This window comes from Plasmodium malariae (assembly GCF_900090045.1).
Source record: "Plasmodium malariae genome assembly, chromosome: 11".
Lineage (NCBI taxonomy): Eukaryota > Apicomplexa > Aconoidasida > Haemosporida > Plasmodiidae > Plasmodium > Plasmodium malariae.
The window spans coordinates 474,892-495,978 of NC_041785.1; the positions used below are offsets into that span (position 1 = coordinate 474,892).

The 21,087-nt window shown below is 26.0% G+C and overlaps 7 protein-coding genes across 7 annotated transcripts; 5 read left to right on the top strand and 2 right to left on the bottom strand.

Moving 5' to 3' along the window:
* Positions 1 to 509: 509 nt before the first annotated feature.
* TIM9 (mitochondrial import inner membrane translocase subunit TIM9, putative) lies at positions 510 to 788 on the top strand (the record flags this gene model as incomplete). The annotated part of the gene is made up of 1 exon (XM_029005814.1): positions 510 to 788. The coding sequence occupies one exon, from the start codon at positions 510 to 512 to the stop codon at positions 786 to 788; it is 279 nt and encodes a 92-aa protein (XP_028862365.1).
* Positions 789 to 1,572: 784 nt separating this feature from the next.
* On the bottom strand, positions 1,573 to 4,095 carry PmUG01_11017700 (conserved Plasmodium protein, unknown function; the record flags this gene model as incomplete). Its single annotated transcript, XM_029005815.1, has 1 exon — positions 1,573 to 4,095. One exon carries the CDS (start codon positions 4,093 to 4,095, stop codon positions 1,573 to 1,575), a length of 2,523 nt encoding a protein of 840 aa, XP_028862366.1.
* A 1,432-nt stretch (positions 4,096 to 5,527) lies between these two features.
* PmUG01_11017800 (conserved Plasmodium protein, unknown function) lies at positions 5,528 to 7,415 on the top strand (the record flags this gene model as incomplete). Its single annotated transcript, XM_029005816.1, has 6 exons — positions 5,528 to 5,919; positions 6,157 to 6,262; positions 6,447 to 6,595; positions 6,701 to 6,799; positions 7,031 to 7,090; positions 7,289 to 7,415. The coding sequence occupies 6 exons, from the start codon at positions 5,528 to 5,530 to the stop codon at positions 7,413 to 7,415; spliced, it is 933 nt and encodes a 310-aa protein (XP_028862367.1).
* A 185-nt stretch (positions 7,416 to 7,600) lies between these two features.
* Positions 7,601 to 9,676, bottom strand: PmUG01_11017900 (conserved Plasmodium protein, unknown function; the record flags this gene model as incomplete). Its single annotated transcript, XM_029005817.1, has 6 exons — positions 7,601 to 7,702; positions 7,918 to 7,989; positions 8,253 to 8,326; positions 8,690 to 8,963; positions 9,123 to 9,230; positions 9,623 to 9,676. The coding sequence occupies 6 exons, from the start codon at positions 9,674 to 9,676 to the stop codon at positions 7,601 to 7,603; spliced, it is 684 nt and encodes a 227-aa protein (XP_028862368.1).
* Positions 9,677 to 12,865: 3,189 nt separating this feature from the next.
* ABCE1 (ABC transporter E family member 1, putative) lies at positions 12,866 to 15,087 on the top strand (the record flags this gene model as incomplete). The annotated part of the gene is made up of 2 exons (XM_029005818.1): positions 12,866 to 14,746; positions 15,013 to 15,087. The coding sequence occupies 2 exons, from the start codon at positions 12,866 to 12,868 to the stop codon at positions 15,085 to 15,087; spliced, it is 1,956 nt and encodes a 651-aa protein (XP_028862369.1).
* Positions 15,088 to 17,076: 1,989 nt separating this feature from the next.
* Positions 17,077 to 18,688, top strand: RPN11 (26S proteasome regulatory subunit RPN11, putative; the record flags this gene model as incomplete). Its single annotated transcript, XM_029005819.1, has 3 exons — positions 17,077 to 17,220; positions 17,619 to 18,381; positions 18,660 to 18,688. The coding sequence occupies 3 exons, from the start codon at positions 17,077 to 17,079 to the stop codon at positions 18,686 to 18,688; spliced, it is 936 nt and encodes a 311-aa protein (XP_028862370.1).
* A 1,317-nt stretch (positions 18,689 to 20,005) lies between these two features.
* On the top strand, positions 20,006 to 20,737 carry PmUG01_11018200 (conserved Plasmodium protein, unknown function; the record flags this gene model as incomplete). Its single annotated transcript, XM_029005820.1, has 4 exons — positions 20,006 to 20,060; positions 20,149 to 20,331; positions 20,453 to 20,479; positions 20,625 to 20,737. 4 exons carry the CDS (start codon positions 20,006 to 20,008, stop codon positions 20,735 to 20,737), a joined length of 378 nt encoding a protein of 125 aa, XP_028862371.1.
* Between the last annotated feature and the right edge of the window lie 350 nt (positions 20,738 to 21,087).

The following is a 21,087-nucleotide window of genomic DNA, read 5'->3' on the forward strand; positions in this document are numbered from 1 at the left end:
TGGACACACGTATAAATATACATACATATATATACATACGTACACACGTATAAATATACATATATATACATACGTACACACGTATAAATATACATATATATACATACGTACACACGTATAAATATACATACATATATATACATACGTACACACGTATAAATATACATACTTATATATACATATGTACATACTTATATATGTGCGTTACTAATACGTTTGTATTTGCATTTTTACGTGGAAACACCTGCATATTTCGCCTTTAGCCAAATTAGAAATATGCATAAGAACATAAAAAAAATATATAGGAGCATAAAGCTGACAAGCACTTTTTATTTTATTTATGTATATATATATGTATATAATTTTACACATGCGTATACACATAAATGCCTTCGTAATACCTATTAACATAGTACCCACATATGTAGTACGAACAGATAGGATTCATATTATGTATTAACATGTGCAGGCTTTACTTCGCAAACTCTATATAGGTATTTTTTGACAAGATGGAAAAGTCCTTAGACTTAAGTAATTTTAATAAAAATGATAGGGAAAAAATAATGAGAAAAATTAACAAGGCAGAATATGAGGATACTATGACCACATATAATTCAATTGTTGAAAGATGCTTTAATGAATGTATTACATCATTTAGATCAAAAGAGCTTGATAGTAATGAAAATAACTGTATTTTAAATTGCGTTAAAAAGTTTTCTATATTTTCACAGAGAATTGGTATGAAATTTACACAAAATTTGAATAGTGAAATGCAAAAGAAAAGTTAGCTTTAAAACTTGTCAGTGCAAAGGACTTAAGAAACGTATAAGCGCAAATAAGAACATAAAGTCGTAAACTCGTAAAGTCGTAAACTCGTAAAGTCGTAAACTCGTAAAGTCGTAAAGTCGTAAACTCGTAAACTCGTAAAGTCGTAAACTCGTAAAGTCGTGAACTCGTAAACACGTAAACACGTAAACACGTAAACACGTAAACACGTAAATACACAAATACACAAATACACAAATACACAAATAAATAATGTAAACACGGATATTAAAATAATGTATTTTTTTTTTAAACTATTAATTATTCTTGGGTTTTTCTTTCGAAAACCTTTTAAATATTCATGTGATCCATTATTTCAATTATATGCAACTAGTATACATAGTTTTTAATTAAGCATACACGCGTACGTATATACATTCATCTGTATATTTATGCATGCATACATATATGGCACATGCGACTTTACACACGCATACAACAATACTTATCCATACTATTTTTGTTTATATGTAGCTAATTTACAAATTAATTGTGTAGGATTAAATTATTTTTTCTAATTTTTTGCATGAACTGTTCGTGCAACATTTGTATTTGCTCTTCCTTATTGTGTACCGTATCAAACATAAATTAAGACAAATTAAGGTATTTACCGTTTTATTTATTTTTTTTTTTTTATTTCACAATTTTACCACCTTAACATTTACAATTTTATCATTTACCATTTTATCATTATACGATTTCATAATTTCACCATTATATATATATATATATATGTGCACTTTTTTTTTAATATAAATTGTTTGGTTTATGAAGAAAAATGCAATCCGTCTTCCACATCGACATATGTTTTATATGAACCAAAAATTTGTGCAACACATAACTATTATTTTTAATAAATAAAAAGGTTAAAACATATTTTGAAAAATTAAATATGAACGAAAAATAATTTTTGGGCAAGATAAAAAAATAAATATCACTAATGCCATTTTCCATCTTTCTATTTTCATAAAAATAAATTAAGGACTGCATAAGTCTCATAATATGTTTTTCTTTATACATAACTTGATACAATGGTTGATAATTATTAAACTTGTTAATCAATTTGTATACTTTCTCTTCTCCATATTGTAGCAGATAAAAGGAATAAAATATTCTGGAATATAATATATAGCTCAGATTACCTTTTAAAAAAATATCACAAAAAAAATTTAAAATTTCGTTAATACTCACTAGGTTAAAAGCGTAATATTCTAAAATATATATAATGTTGTTTATATATATAGGAGTGTCTATTTTTATATTATATAAATTATTTGCATAATAATTATTTTTTTTTATATTTTCATAATCAATAAAACTAAAATTTACAAATTTGGTATACATTACATTATCATAATTATTACAATCCTTTTTGCTATCATTATCATAAAATTTATTATTTTCACCTACTTCTTTTTCCATATATACTCTTTTTAAATTCATAAACTGATCTTCGTAATTCCTTCGGCCAACGTTATCAACTTTTTTATGAATATTCTTTTCTATTTCGTAAAATAATTTTTCTATGTCTTTCTCACCATGCGTAGTGTTATTCCTATCATAATTTAAATACTCGTTTTTGTCCGAATACCCATTTTCCCCTCCATCTTTCCTATTGTTCCAAGTTTCCCCTTCATTGCACACATTTGTACAGATATATCTGTTCTTTAAAATGAATTCGTTTAGCATACTGACAAATTCATTTTCTTTAATCGAAAAATTAACCAGTCCTTTACACAGCAAACCAACTTGATTAAAATTAAAAAAATTATGATATTTATAAAAAAATTGTAGAGAATAATAAATTAAGCTTCCATGTTTATGACTTGCTTTGCTAAAAGATAATAACAAAAAACTTACTAACTGCGGAGTTAATTTAGTTGATTGTTTACCGACTTCTTCTGCAATTTTTTCTAAAAGAATTTTGTTTTTATCTATATTTGATGAAGCTGATGATATTATACATAATGATTCGATAGGCATGTACTTTATTTTCTTCTTTGTTATCATTTCAATATTTTTTAATGCATTCTTAACAGAATATATTAAACTAAAATTGTAACAATTCTCTTTTAACGAGCTTGTTTGTTCTTTCAATTCATCCAATTCGTCATTTTTTACCAAATATTTATGCTCAAAGTGCAATATTTTTTTTTTTATTATTTCACATTCAATACTTTTTTTTTTCTCTTTTTCTTTTAATTTGCGCTCCCCATGGTTATACTCTTCTATATCTCCATCCTTCCTTAGTATTTCCTTTTCTATTGCTATTGCACTTGTTGTACTGCTCTGCTCCAGCCTTTCCTGCTGCTTACTGGGTTTATCTCCACACATATTATCATCCTCATCATAGTATAGTTTAAATTTCTTTATCTTTCCGATCAATTCTCTTTCCTTTTCGTAGTACTGATAACTCTTTTTGCACTTCTTACTTACGTAAGACAGGAAATTATAAAAGACTGCTACATGTTTTGGTTCATCAGTCAAGTTAACATTTTGATTAAAATTATGAATTAATGAGTTAATAAGTAGACTATTATTTATATTAAAATTTTTGAAAAAGCTAAAAATAACTGACAGTTGAAATGTGTTAAAATTGTTTACATTTTTAGATATACTATAAAGTAGTATAGTTAAATAATTCTTTGATATTATTTTTTTTTTATTAAAGCATTGTATTAAATATACAACTTTTTTTAAATCCAAATTTTGGAAATTGTGAAACAGTTGCTTCTCAATTAATAAAAAAAAATTATAATGAAAATAATTTAATCTAGTAAAAGAAAAATATACATCTATTAAATTATCACACGTAAGTAAATGAAGGTTATCCATTAATACATCCTTAAAATAACAAAATAGATAATAATTTTTACATTTAATTATGGAAAACTTTTTTAATAAAATAATTATATCACTGTATCTTAATTTTTCCTTGTTCATCAATAAATTCATAGAAATATTCTTCAACAATTCAATGTTATCATTTTTCAACTTAATGTATAAATTTAATATATTAATTAGTTCGTTTACTTTGCAGTAATTTACTATGTACCAAGGTTTGTGCAAAATAATGCCCACTTCTTTTTCTCTACCCCTTGTTTTTGTGTTACTATCCCTTATCGTTTCGCTCCCCCTTACTGTGTCTCTTTTCCCTTTTAAAGTATCCGTTACAACGCTTGTGCTATGGACATATATGAAACGGTTTTCACTTTTTGATAATAGATACTTTTTTTTATTTCCAAAACGCTTCAACATGATCTTTTGCATTCTTCGAAATAAATTTCTTATATCTTATTATTATAATTCACAGACAGTTCATTTTAAAAAAAAAAAAAAAAAAAAAAAAAAAAATTTTTTTAATATTCTTAGAATTCACCGATGATTCATTTTTATAAAATTTTCCTATATATCTTTAAAATTCTTGTTATCTTTTTTTTTTTTTTTTTTTTTTTTTTTTGTTCTTTCCTCATGTCCATTTATATACTTTCATATAAGTATGTAATATGTATACATATATACATGTACATATATATGTATGTATGTACGTGTACATTTTGTATGTGTTTACGTTCATATGTATTTATTCTCAGGATCATTTTCGGTGAATGCAAATGCATTCATATTGTCGGAAATAAAATCATAATAGAGTAATATATTAAAATTTAATTTATTTTGTTTGAATAAATATTTTTATGCCTGTAATTTTTAATTTTTTTTTTTTATTCTTCGTTATGATCTTTTCATAATTGCCCTATCCCCTGGTCGCATAAACCTAAATTTACCAATAATACGTGCATATGTACATATATGCATACATGATGTATATATATATAAATTTATATATATCAATATATATATATCACTATATATATATATATATATATATATATATTCTCACTATTTTTATTATATTATATTTTGTTATATATATATTTTTTTTTCAATTAGTTTTTCCAAAATTTTTTTTTTTTTTTTTTTATTTTACAATTACCATTTATCCAGCTGTATACATTATTTTCTAATTTCTTTAAAATTTTACGTTTTCGTTTTAATTTATCTATAAGTATATATATACTTACATATAATATATATATGTTCATGTTAATATATAGCTTATATATATATTTACAACATTTTTACATTTATGTATGCATATTTACTTATTTGTTTGAATGCATGTCATACTTATAACCAACTAGAATTTTGCTAATCAGCGCAAGGAGGTAAAAAAATATATCTTGCGAAAAAACGAATATACAATATATTTGCACATATATATACATGAATATATTCGTATATATGCCTATATATACATACATATTCGCACATATACGTACATATATGTACAGTTTTGTACATACTCGTACTTATTTAAATACATATGCATAAATATATGTGTGAGTACATTTGTCGTAGTAACAGAAGAGTGTTCTGTTAATTTTTTTTTTTTTTTGATGTTTAAAGTTTTCTTATACAGAATAATCGAGTCATATTAATGTAGCATATTTTGCTGTTATGTGTGTATGTATATATATGTATGTATATATATGTATGTATATATATGTATGTATATATATGTATGTATATATATGTATGTATATATATGTATGTATATATATGTATGTATATATATATATGTATGTATACATGTATACTGTTTCAAGGCCAAATTTGAGAGTCATTTTTTTTTTTTTTTAAAATGGAAAAAAAAGTAAAAGCAAAAAACAAAAAGAAAGAAATTTTTGAAAAGAAAAAAAAAGAAAACATAAAATTTTTAAAATATGTAAAAACAAACCAAAAATTTGAGAAATTTCAAAAGGCCATTTTAAATAGCAAAAATCAAAAGATAAATCATAATAATAAAAAATTACCACCAAATATTAAAATTAAAAATAAAGATATCTCATGTACTAGTCTTAAAATTTATGGGGATATAATAGAACCAAATACCTTTTCGAAGGCATATGATTTTATTTTTGACAAAGTAGTAAATGATCAAGTTGAAAATTTGTTTTATGATACACACATATTATACTGCCATTTTGATTTATCTTCTAGCTATAATATAGGAAAGTCCTATAACTTTCCCATGTAATTCGTAACACATAAAAACTTTGTTCATATGTGCACGAATGCAACTATTAGTATCGTGAGCGTGGTCTGCGTATAGGCAGTGCACGAGTTGTATGTGTGTATATATGTACACACACATTCTTCTATTCATGTTTTTGTAATGTATATGCACAAAATGTGTATACTATTTTCATCATTGTGTAATTACATAAGCTCAACTGCTTTACAATATCGTCCCCTTCTTTATGTTTACAGTAACTTAGTCCATTCCTATTACTCAGGCGTAATAATATTCGTTACTGAGAACAGCGAAAAATGGAGAAACATGATTATTGAAAATAAATTGAAAAGAGTCAAAAAGGTAAATCGAAGAATAAAATAAGAAAGATGTAAATACATGTGATAATGAGTATATGCCATTATGAGTACATTTCAATACAAATATATGCAATTATACGTACATACCGTATAAACACTTGCATGTGCACGTGTTCCCCTGCACCACTATATAATTATGTATACATGATCGTTCACATGACAATCAGGTTATCACGTATGATAAATTCGAAGATGTCTACTATAAAGAAGAACAACTGAATGAGCTTATAGAAAAATACGACTTATACATATTTGACTCTTCCCTGAGAACAAAAAAATATACCAACATGATTTCAAAAATTAAGAAAACGAACAAGTAATTGTTTTGCATAAATTATTAGAAAGATGAATATGCAATAATCATACATATATGTGTTAATTTTCAATTCTTTTTATATTTTACATTTATAATTATGTACAGAACTTATACTACTTTGCAATTAAATGAAGATAATTTTGTTGACAATATTGAGAAAGTTGTTAAGAGGACGTACACAGACTTGAACAAGGGATCTACTCAGTAATTTTCGCGTTTCACCTTGTATTGCTATTGTAGTTGTTTTGGTTGCATTTATGTAACGTGTGTTTGTGTATGTGTATGTGTTTGTGTATGTGTATGTATGTGTGTGTGTGTGTAATATGTATTTATTCGTGTACTCGTCTGTGCCGATATGCATACGTTTATATGCACATGTGCATGTGTATTATCACATTTATAATTTCGCTTCTCCTTTGTGCATTACATTTTTAGCTCTGTCCCTATAGGATATTTCAGTCTTGGAAAGGAAAAATTATATGACAATATAAAGGAGTAAGCAAATGGATGAGCTTATTACATTTCTATTTGTTTTACTCCTCACGAATACAGTTCATTTTTCAGTTCACATTTATATAGTAGCCTCACATATATATATGTATGCATGTACGTATATATGTCCTGTTCCGACCTGCTATATATATATATATATATATATATATATATATATATATATATATATTTTTACTATAGAGCTACAAGAATAATGCTTCAATTTTATGAGCAGAAAAATATATCAGTAGTTTCTATCAATTTGAGGTACATGAACATGACCATCCCTGTGTATATACATGCCTTAAAGGATGGAATGACGTTATAATATTATTAATTTTAAAAAGATATGAGTACACTCGCACACATAAACAAACAAATACAAAATAACGCGCACAAAAAATTAAATAAATGAATGTGCGAAAAACGAAGAGTAGACAAAATTGAGAAAATAAATAAATAAAAAAGAAATATACTATTATTGTGGAGATAAGTTATACCTACATATGATATTTATAATGAGTTTTTGCATATAAAGCATAGTTCTAATTTTTTTGCGAGCGCATTAAAGCAGTGAATATGATAAACAGACAAGCAATTTGTGCACTGCATATTCTGAGAATGGTGGAAAAAAATAAAAAAAACAAATAAAAATAAAGCAAAACAGAACGAAACAAAATGAAGGAATGAGGAATAAAACATCATTGTTGATAAAACATTTTTATAACTTAAGTATTATGAACAAAAAAAAAAAAAAAATAAATAAATAAATAAAACTACATTGAAGTTAATGTAAGTTATGGGAAGAAAAACAAGGAAAATTTTTATACCTTTACAATTATTGAATTGTTACAGAGCGAACACTTATCTAGATTGTTAAGCGGAAAAAATTTGATTAAATCCTTTAAAAAAAGAAAAGATAAATAATCTAAATGCAAACACATTTTCAATTGTGTATATATGAGCATGTGCATTTGTTTCTACACATATATGAACTTATATGTACGCACATATATTTGTTTTACGCATATATTTTTTTTTTTTTCATAAAATGTACATTTATTTGCATACAAGTATATATACGTACATACTGACATACAAATGTATAAACATGTATATGTATATTCTAGTGTGCATTATGAACATGTAAATAAACAGAGTGTACTGTAAAAAAACGAAGTCCCGGAGCCAGCTGACCATCTTCAAATTTCAACCAGTTATATGCTATTAATTTGTCTACTGCGAAGTTGAAAAATTTGCATACACATATGTATACACACATGTATGCATATATGTATACATACTTGTAAACATACATACGTATGTACATACACACATGCTTACTTATATAAATATTATACGCATATATTCAATTTGAGGATATATATATATATATTTGCATATACGCCTACGCTAATATTTACGCATGTAGGCGCATACAAATGTTTACGTGACATGTAACTGTTGCTGTTTTTTTGTTTTCTTTTAAAATTTTTCCCCTGCTTTGTCCTTTTCTTTTCTTTTTTTTTCCTTTTTTTCTTTTTTTTTTTTTCTTTCTTTTTTTTTTTTTTTTTTTCATTTTTTCTTCTTTCAAATTTTTACGTATTGATTTTTGGACATTTGTATTTTTTATGTTCAACTTTAAGCACAAACTTTCATAAGATGTTTCATCACAATCAATTTTTAAGTACTTATTATTATTTACAATATAATCAATTATTAAGTAATACAAACTTATTTCATTCTTTTTGAAATGAGAATTAAATAAATATTCTTCCTTTATGTTAAATGCGACATCTACACTTGTATTATTTTCAGGCCTTTTAAGTTTTCCGCAATTTAGGATTAAATATTCTTCTCCCTTTATAAGTTCATTCTACCAAAAAAAAAAAAAAAAAAAAAAAACTTGTGGGTGCTACCTCGAGTAGTAATTCATATGTTCATGTGCACATACCCATATATATGCACAAAATTACACACATACATATACATATGGATGCCTTTTTGTTTTATAAAAATTATGTAAAGCACATACGTTAACTATAAAGCCAAGGACTTCCAACTTTTCATTCATGTGTTGAATAATCTGATTAACATCACCAAATTTGTTCAGCAAATTATAAACGTACTTCTCCTTAAGGCACTGCAAAAAGGGGTAGGGGTAAACGGATGAGGGAAATGATGAAGTGGTAATGCGGTAAAGTGCTAAAGCGACAAAACGAACAAACTGGATGTGTCGGGAGCGACCTCAATACGAGCGTGTATCCGCGCAGCATATACTGTGCACATAATATATACACATTTCCAAAAACGAAAATTTTCGGATATGCCAGAAAAACATACAGGCAAGTAGTAAGTTGTAGCATATATGTTACTAAAATCCGCAGCATTATAATGTACATAGTTATATAAAAGTAAAAACAAAAAAAAAAAAAAAAAATATAACAATATGGACAGAAATATAAATGAAGAATATATTTTTCTCCTTTATTAATTTTTTTTTTTTTTTTTTTTTATTTTATTTTTGTTTTAAACCTTTTCTTTAATTAATAACTGTGATAGAATTTTCGATGCCCATTCAGTATCCATGATATTTTAAAATGAGATATATATCTGTTTAGTTGCGTGAATGAAAAATACATAACGCAAAAAAAGTGTGAACTGACATGTATGTATGTATATATATATATATATATATATATATACGTATGAACTCACATAAACACATACTTCTGTCTTATTTATGCATAAAAACGCATATATATATATGTTACAATTAAACGAATGTATTTTTGCATACAGCCATATAAAACATATCTAATTATTTAAAGGTATAAACTTCGCCCGCAACATATCTTTTATTTCCTTCTCATCACACATGGACCGGAATAAAAGATTTATAAAAATAAGGTAAGTTTCTTCAATACGTTTTTCGTAGTTACATTCATTTTGCTTATATTTTATCTACTCATATTTATATATATATATATATTTTTTTTTTTTTTTTTTTTTTTTACCAACATTTGGGCACATAAACAACTTTGCCGAGCTTCATATAATTTTAAAAAACATCTGCGTTTGTTTATTTACATACATATGTTTTTCATGGAATTATTTATTTTATATAATTTAAGGTTTAATGATATATGACAAAATTTACCAGCCTTAATACATATTTTTAATACCCCCCAACATAAGCTCGTAATTTATTCAGTTACATACATGCTTATTTTGGGGTATATATTTGCACATGCCTCTTGTTATTTATCTGTACAAACTTTTCGGCATATATGTGTAATAATTTTTGGTATATATATGTTATACTTTTCAGCATATATATGTCATACCTTTCGGCATACATTTGTACATACATATATGCATTTATGTTTGCTGAAACCTTACAGGGAAAACACTTCCTTTTTCTCAAAAATTAAATATAGTGAGTTAATCATCATTTTTTTTCATTTTTCCTTTTCAGCTTCAAAATTGAACTTTTTTTTTAAGAAGGGAAGTAAAATATTCCTATTTAATTGCTTACACGTTTAGTAATAATGTATAAGTATACATGTTTATACATGTAGTAGTTGCCACTAAGCCAACTAGTTATTATTATTATTTTTTTTAAGGGTCCTCTAAACATGTTATTGCTTTAAGTCAATGTGTAAATTAATATCCCCTGTAAGAATAATTGTAAAACAATTTTGTACATAAAAATATATAAGAAATGCATATTTTTTAGAACAATTTAAAGCAATATTTTTTTTTCACAAATACGTGAAGAAGAATTGTATATTGTTGTAATCTAACCTTTTGTTTGGTTTAATTACTAGAAATTATTTTAATTAAAGGGCTTATCTTTCTTTAATTTTTTTTTTTTTTTTATTAAGTTTACTATTTATCGGTTATATCTTTTCATTTTTTTTTTTTTTTTTTTTTTTCATTTATTATATTTTCCTTTTTTTTCGCTTCACGCTTTTGCTTTCAACCATCCTTCATACCCCTGTTTTGGTCAAAGGAGAGAGAGCCTGAACTGTAGCATACATTTAAGAACAGTATTGTAGTAATTTTTGAATAACATACTATCTTTTCATCCCCTTATTGTGAAATTACATAATTTTTGTAAATTTTTGTTTTTCTATTTTTATCATTTTTATCCATTTTTATCATTTTTATCATTTTTATCATTTTTATCCATTTTTATCATTTTTATCATTTTTATCATTTTTATCATTTTTATCATTTTTATCATTTTTATCCATTTTTATCATTTTTATCCTTTTTTGTTTTTACTTTATGCTTCCTTTTTACTTCTTTTTCCATTTGTTTTTTCTATTTTTCCTTTTATTTCCCTTATTAAATTGTTGACCACATTAAAATAAAACCTTCATTACGCCATGCACATTTATAATACGCAAAAATTATTTAAATAATGATATAGATTTAAGCAAAACTTGAAATTAATTGAAGGTATGTTGGATATTTTGTCGGGAGACCATAACTTGACACTTAACAAAGTACCAAAATAGTGGAAGGAACATAGCTGCACGTAGCTGTACGTAGTTGCATGTATATGTATGAACCTACATTAACACAAGCATAAAAACGATCACCCGTACGAACGTAATCATAAAGATACGCACAAACATAATCAATAACTGTAACACAAATTCCCAGGTGTTAATTTATTAATATGTTCTTTTGATAAATGACAATACACAAATTACAGAAGGCAAATATCTGTGAATGGTAAAATTGGATGGAAATCGTAGTAAACGTTTTCCACCATCTTCCTCATTGTACATATATGTACGTAATTGTGTTTGTTATTGTTACTGTGCTTGTTTGAACTTTTTAACTTATGTTAATTTGGAGGGTATTATTAAATATATGTACATATGAATGTGCTTAAATGTATATGTGCTTACTCATACATATTCATTTGCTTAAATGTGTATGTGCTTACTCATACATATTCATTTGCTTAAATGTGTATGTGCTTACTCATACATATTTATTTGCTTAAATGTGTATGTGCTTATTTGTGCATATACATATCTGTACATTTTCGTACATGCATATACACGTTATGTAAAAGAAATTACCAAATCGGAAACACACACCTCCTAACGATTTAGTCAAAAACAGATATATCTTCGGTTAAAATATATTAAGAAAAATATATAAAAATAAAAGAATTAAAGAAATAAAGATATAAACAAAGAGGTAAACAAAGATATAAACAAAGAGGTAAACAAAGATATAAACAAAGATATAAGCAAAGACGAAAATAAAGATTTAAACAAAGAGATAAATAAAGATATAAGCAAAGACGAAAATAAAGATTTAAACAAAGAGATAAATAAAGATTTAAACAAAGAGATAAATAAAGATTTAAACAAAGGAGTAAATAAAGAAAGAACGCTTAATTTTTTATTATAGCTTATCTACCATATATTTTAAACAAATACCTATGCGTGCGCATGTCGTCTGTACATGTCTGTACGTACCTGTGCACAAAATTGGTATGACGAATTCAAAAATATCGGGAAAAAAAAAAAAAAAATTAAAATAATATACACTACAGTACAATAAAATAAAACAAATAAATTTATCGCTCTTACATCGCAGTAAGTGCTCTTCATTCCTACTATCGCTACCGGAGCCATAACCATTGCTATTTCCATCGCCCCGATTACCACTGCTTATACCACTGCTAATACCACTGCTAATACCACTGCGAACACCCCTTTAACCCCTTTCCCCGCATGTAATCGAAACATGAAGAAGAAGAACAAGGAAGACCTGTACAAGGAAAATAAGCTGGAGGCATCGAAACTGAGAATAGCAATTGTTAGTAATGACAAGTGCAAGCCGAAGAAGTGCCATCTGGAGTGTAAGAAGAATTGTCCAATTGTAAAGACAGGGAAGTTTTGTATAGAAGTAGATCATAGTTCAAAAATTGCTTATATTAGTGAAACGTTATGTATAGGATGTGGTATATGCGTAAAGAAGTGTCCATTTGGTGCTATCACAATTATAAATTTACCGAAAGATATAAATAAAGATGTTGTACATAGATATGGACCAAATACATTCAAATTGCATCGATTGCCAATACCCAAATTGGGGCAAATATTAGGTTTAGTAGGTACAAATGGTATAGGAAAATCCACAGCCTTAAAAATTTTATCTTCTAAACTAAAACCAAATTTAGGAAAGTTTAATAATCCACCAGAATGGAGAGATATTTTATCCTTTTTTAGAGGAAATGAATTACAGATATTTTTTACAAAATTGTTAGAAGAGAAATTGTGTCCAATTATTAAACCACAAAATGTAGATTTTATACCTAAACAGATAAAAGGAAATATTTTAGAAATTATTAATAAAAAAGATAAATTAAATCAAAAAGAGAAATATATGAGTGTATTAGAATTGGATCATTTATTAGATAGAAATGTAGAAGATTTAAGTGGAGGAGAATTACAAAGATTTGCTTTGCTCATATCAATAATAGGACAAACAACTAATGTATATATGTTTGATGAACCTAGTAGTTATTTAGACATTAAACAAAGAATCTCTATGGCGAAAATTATACATAGCTTAGTTAGACATGACAACTATATAATTGTAGTTGAACATGATTTATCAATTCTTGACTATTTAAGTGATTATGTTTGTTGTTTATGGGGTAAAGCAGGTGCATATGGTGTGGTTACAACTCCTTTTTCAGTAAGAGAAGGAATTAATATTTTTTTAGATGGTTTTATTCCAACTGATAACTTAAGAATACGTGAAGAATCCTTAAATTTTAAGCTAGCTACAGATCAAGATACAACAGATGAAGATAAAAAAAGATTACATTTTTATAATTATCCAAAAATAGTAAAGACATTAAATTCTTTTACTCTTACTATAGATAAAGGACATTTTTCAGAATCAGAAATTTTTGTTCTATTAGGACAAAATGGTAGTGGAAAAAGTACATTCATACGATTATTTGCTGGTTTAATTAAACCAGATAATATAGAAAATTTATCTTTTCTCGATTCACTTAGTGTTTCTTATAAACCTCAACAAATACAAGCCAAATTTACAGGAACCGTTAGGCAGTTGTTGATGTCGAAATTGAAAGGATTATATAATGATCCTTACTTTAATAATGAAATTATAAAACCATTAAAAATTGATGCTATTCTAGATAATCAAGTTTTAACCTTATCAGGAGGCGAATTACAAAAAGTTGCTATTATTATTACTTTAGCAAAAAATACGAATATTTATTTAATTGATGAGCCCTCTGCCTATTTAGATTCTGAACAAAGAATTATTGTTTCTAAAATTATTAAAAGATTTATACTTAACACTAATAAAACTGCTTTTGTAGTTGAACATGATTTTATCATGGCTACCTACTTAGCTGATCATGTTATAGTGTTCGATGGACAGGCTGGCATTAATACTGTTGCCAACACTCCACAAACCTTAGTAGCTGGTATGAACAAGTTCTTAAAGATAATTGATGTTACCTTTAGAAGGGATCCGACGAACTATAGACCCAGAATTAATAAATACGATAGTGTTAAGGATAAGGAGCAAAAACTCAACGGTAGAACTACGCAAATCGCCGTACAATGCCACGTGCCTGCACGGAAGGTTGCGTCATTAAACATAAACACGTACATATATATGCTTATAAAAACAAGCATAAATATGTGTACATATATATATATATATATATATATATATATATATATATACATACCTGTTGACATGTATGTATATGCAAGTGCATTGCACCCCCGAACAGGGTCATGTTTATTAATGTTTTGGTACATTTTACGTCGCGCACCTGTTTTATGTCTACATACAAGTGTTTATATACGCATATGCCATCTTTCTATACGCTCACTTCTCCGCAGGAACTTATTTCATTATCGACGAATAGGAAAACAACAAAAATTGATGTCCGACAAGGATGCCAATTAAAATGCTAACGGTGTAAAAATTTGGGAGCACTGTTATTCTCCATTTCAGTTAAAAAAGCATTTATTAGCAAGTAGACAACTGTACATACACTTATATATATGTATGTATGTAAATGTATATATTGTGAAGAAAATTCGAGCATATACTACCCTTTTCTCTTTTCTTTTCATGTTGTTCTTTTTTTTTTTTTTTTTTTTTCCTAATTTAGCAACATAATTTTAAGTATTAAAACCTTGTGAAAATTATGTCTCATTTAAGTTTAACCCACTTGTTATTTTTTACCATTTGTTTATATCTTTTTTTTTTATTTTTATTTTTTTTTTTTTTTTACAATACATGCTTTCACTGTTTCGACACCTTGCATAGACACTCTTTGATACTGCATAAATATGTCATCAGCACGTAAGTTTTTAAAATTTATTTTTTTCGGTTTAAAAATTTCAGTATAGCTTTTTTTCCATTTATATTGTTCATTCTGTTTATACTGCTTCTTTTTCTTTTCCTTTTTCTTTTTCTTTTCCTTTTTCTTTTTCTTTTCCTTTTTCTTTTTCTTTTCTTTTTTTTTTTTTTTTTTTTTTTTTAATGTGTGCACTTTAAATTAAACAATGCTTAAAAGTTTTAAATAAATACTTAAGAGACTACAGATTTAAAATAGCTGTATAGATGGCATATTAATTAAAAGGATATACATTAAAGAAATATCATTTCTTGGATTTATACATATGAGTTACATTTACGTTAATACTACCATTCAATATTAACCTACATGTTTATTACAATTTATACATTCATATTTAACAAGTACAGGAGCAGTTACACAAAAAAAAAAAAAAAAAAAATAGAAAAAAAAGAGAAAAAATAAAGAAAAAATAAAGAAAAAAAGTATAGCATTAAATTTTAAACATTTATGATATATACCAACTTAAACATTTACATTTCTTATATATATATATACAATGTCATGTTAATGTTCACTACTCATACTGATTAATGCATACATATATTGTGCATTATATACAATCAATCAAGCAAACAATCAGTTAATCAGTCATTTCTTTTTTTGCACTTCTCATCCTGCTGTTAAAAAAAAAATGCCCACTGAACAAATTAATAAATTACGATATTTTTTTAAGAATACCAAAAAATAGGGGGAAAAAAGCTTATTTCAAAGATAGAAGTAATCAAAAATTTTTTTTACTTCCTTTTTTTTTTTTTTATTTTACCATTTATAAATTTGTATTTTTTTTTTTTTTACTAGTTTGTATCTCTTTCCATTTCAATTTCCTTCGTACATTATGCACATATATATTTATATATATATAATACATGCTAGTATTCGTTTACTTTTCATCATTTTTGTGCGAATTAATTCTATTTTTACCGTATTTTCGCAAATTAAGCTAATAAATATGGAATACTTATTTTCACGCTTCATGCGAATTGTAAAATAAGATTTCGTTATATATATAATTATCAGTTCATTTTTGTTTAAATGTGAAGTAATACATAGGTATGTTAAAGTTTACTGTTTCCTAACAAACGTCAATAAATGCATAAACAGTTGGCATAAGTAAGCATTAGCTCGTAAATATACCTATTGATGTTTGTACAAATGTATATAAGCTCATATGTACATATATACATATACTAGTGTATACATGCAAAATACCTTTATCCATATTTGCTTAGGTACCCCCCAAGGCTAAATATATATACATATATATTAGTGTATGTACAAATACACCTATTTACAAACACTTAAGTACGTACGGTCATACATACATACATACATACATACATACAAACATACATACATACATACAAACATACATACAATCATACATACATACATACATACATACATGCAAACATACATACATACATGCATACAAACGTACATACATACATGCAAACTTACATACATACATACAAACGTACATACATGCAACCATACATACGTACATACAAACAAACAACATACATATAAATATATGTAAATGGCTGGCATTCCCTCTTCGTTACGTGAGTTGTTTTATTCCTTTTCTGATGGCAATGGAATGACAAATGAAACTTTAGCAGACACAAGTGAACAGGTTTACATTTCTCCCCTAGCTCTTCTAAAAATTTTAAAGCATGGACGAGTAATGAAACAATAAAATTTTAACACGAAAAAATAAAACCTTTGTAAAATATACTCAGTGTTGATAAATGGGAAAAAACAAAAAAAAAGAAAAAGAAAAAATTATGAACAAACAATAAATTTTATGAACATTTCAGTCATAAAATATTTTCAGCTAACTGTTATTAAAAAGAAATATATATGAGCGAGTATATGCCAGCACATTTGGGCAGACCTAGTTAAGAAAAACAAAAAATAATGAAAAATAAAATAATAAAAAAGAAATAAAAAATAGTAAAAAAATAAAATAATAAAAAAGAAATAAAAAATAGTAAAAAAATAAAATAATAAAATGTGTGTGTAATTATTTTTTTATTATTTTTTATTTTTTTTTTTTTATATGTATTATTGCCCGCTTAGGCAGGAGTGCCTATGGAAGTTATGGGATTAATGCTTGGAGAAATTGTGGATGAATATACGATAAGAATTGTTGATGTGTTTGCCATGCCCCAGTCGGGTAATAGTGTTAGTGTTGAAGCAGTTGACCCAGTTTATCAAACGAATATGTTAGAAGAATTAAAAAAAACAGGAAGACATGAAATGGTTGTTGGTTGGTATCACTCACATCCCGGTTTTGGTTGTTGGCTATCGGGAACAGATGTAAATACACAGAAAAGTTTTGAACAATTAAACCCAAGAACTATTGGTGTTGTGGTTGACCCAATTCAGTCAGTTAAAGGTAAAGTTGTTATTGATTGTTTTCGATTAATTAATCCTCATATTTTAATGTTAGGACAAGAGCCAAGACAAACAACATCAAATATTGGCTACCTAACCAAACCAACATTAACTGCTTTAGTACATGGGCTAAACAGAAATTACTATTCCATTGTTATCAATTATAGAAAAAACGAATTAGAAAAAAATATGCTCTTAAATTTACATAAAGATATTTGGGCGAAGCCTTTAAAATTAACTGAATTTAATGAACAGAAAAAAAATACAAGTGAAACGTTAGATAGCATTAAAAAATTAACGAAATTATATAATAAAAATTTACTTAATGAAATGAAAAAAACCAATGAAGAAATTCTTTTAGAAAATATAGGAAAAATAGACGCAAAAAAAAGGATTCAAAACTGTGTTGAAACGTTATTAAATGATTCTATTCTTACATGCATCGGTACGTACACTATTTAAAAAATGAAAATTCAATGGCACCCTTAATTTTTTTTTTTTTTTTCTTAATATAATTGGTGTATTATGATGTCATTACGCCATAACTAATATAAAGCGAACACGGAAACACATGTGCATATATGTATGCATATATGCATACATATGTCCATACATATGTCCATACATATGTCCATACATATGTTAATACATATGTTAATACATATATTTATATATCACATATTCACGTAATTCATTTTTGGTCTGCAAATTTTTTCCTTTTAGGTACAATGGCTAACACCCTATTTTTTTAAGAACCTTGGTTTTTACGCTTTATGCATATGTATATATTTATACATATATTCCCGTATATACACATATGTACACGTATTTACACACATATACACATATGTACACGTATTTACACACATATACACATATATACACGTACTTACACGTGTTTACACATATATACACACGTACGTGGGTTTATGTACCCGAGCTGAAAGGGACTAAATTTTTTTTTTTTTTTTTTTTTTGTAAATAATAGATAAGCATGCACATATAATAAAAAAGAAAAATGATATACAAATTAAAATATTTATTTTTTCCTTTAACAAGTTAATTTTTGTTTTTTTACAAATTATAATAAAGCAGTGTAACGTTGTTTGTTCCATATACACTCCACTTCGCCATTTGCTCAAACCGAATGCAGCATTTTTGTTCATATATGCAAACCAGTAAAAGGACTAAATAATACACAAGGTCACACGTGATAATATTTCTTATTATAACACTTTGAAAACTATTAATCATTAAATTTAAAAAAATGTGATTCTTGATATATTTTTTAAAAAACGTGCATAAATTATGAGTATTCTTCTTTCACTGTATATATATATATATAATTTTATATATAGGCGAACACGCCCATGTATATTAGATATGTGCGCAAATGCACATTTCTCCTTCAAAAATTATAATCACAAGAAATTTTGTATTTTTCAACTATATGCTTCTTCAACTTCATTTTTTTTTTTTCCCTCATAAAACTCCCCTATATACACCAAAAAGATAATATGAACAAAATAAAATTAAGATATAATTAAGTTTCGTCTAATTTTTTTAAAAATAATGAAACATTTTAGAATTACTAAGTTTTATTTTCGTTTAATTGGTAAATTGCTATTATGTTATTAATTTTCTTTTCTTTTCTTTTCTTTTTTTTTTTTTTATTTTTTTTATTTTTTTTTGTAGTTATTTTTTTTAATGTTTAACATTCCCTAACATACAAGGAGAAAACCCGAAATGAAATTAAATGTTCAACTTTTTTAAAAAATAATGATAAATTTTTTTTTTTTTCCCTTGATCTTTTTGTTCTTTAAGATCTGATTACTCATGTCCTTTGTCCTTAAATTGATCAAAATATATAATTCTATAAAGCACCAAAGGGTTTTTTTGCTTAATAAAAAGTGCACAAATATATCTTTTCACTTTTACCATAAAGCACAAAACGATAATACTAGCGTATTACACATATATATATGTGTGTGTATGCCCTATAACTTCCCTTTTTTTTAAACTTCTTTCTTTTTTTCACATATTTTATTACCCTTTTTTTGTCCAAAGCAATGTTTAAAAACATTTTTTTATGTTTTTCCTTTTTGCTCTTTTCACAACTAAATTGTATGTTAATAACTTATAAAGTAAATATCACCCTAATTAGAAAATTAATCTTTAAATTATTATATGTACATTTTATTTTCCATTTCAGATATATTATGCGATTACCGAAAATGCTCAAGCGTCACTAGTGATGAAGAAGTCTTATCTTATTGTAAGAACGGGTCAGAATGTTATATCAAGAATGTAGGTAATTCTGAATATTCATCTATTTCCTGCTTATGCAAAAAATATATGGAAGACTACTTTTTTGCTGGACCTGATTGCTCGATAAGTAAATTCTGATTACACGTTTTTGTAAAAATTAACTGTATAATAGACTCATAATATTTTCTTATATCCATTCCTTCTTTTTATCCATCTTTTCATCTCCTTTTATTTTTTATTTTATACAGGGATTCCCTATCACTATAAAACCATGAGTACGAATCAAATGCGCCCATGGCACAATGGAATTATTATATTTAAGGTTTTTATTTATCCATCTACCTGTCTATATGTCTGTCTATTTGTTTACTTATTTTTTTTTTTTTTTTTTATTTACCCCCACCCCACACACATTAACAGAATATAACGAAGTTCTTAATACTAGCTGGATAGAGGACTTATTTAAAATAAATACATGGAAAAATGAAGAAAATAGAGTGGGTAAAATTTGTGTCAACCCCCAATGCACTTAAAATTTTATAAATTATTTTCCCCTTTTATATATTTTAATTTTCTCCGTAAAAAGAAGAAAAAAAAAAAAAATGATGATGATCAAAAAAAATATTGTTAAAATGAAGAATACTTGAAAATATTGAATCTTAAAAAAATATATTAAAAGGTAGAATACATGAACTGAATCTTAAAGTAGGCTATAAGTAAATACAACTCATGGACAAAAATAAACAAATGCTATATAAAATATTTTACCAAGTTAAAATTAAAGAAGGCGCTAACATATTAGGCACATGCATTTTATATATATTAAGTGAAGAATATATGAAGAATATATAAAGAACATATGAAAAACATATGAATAACAAAC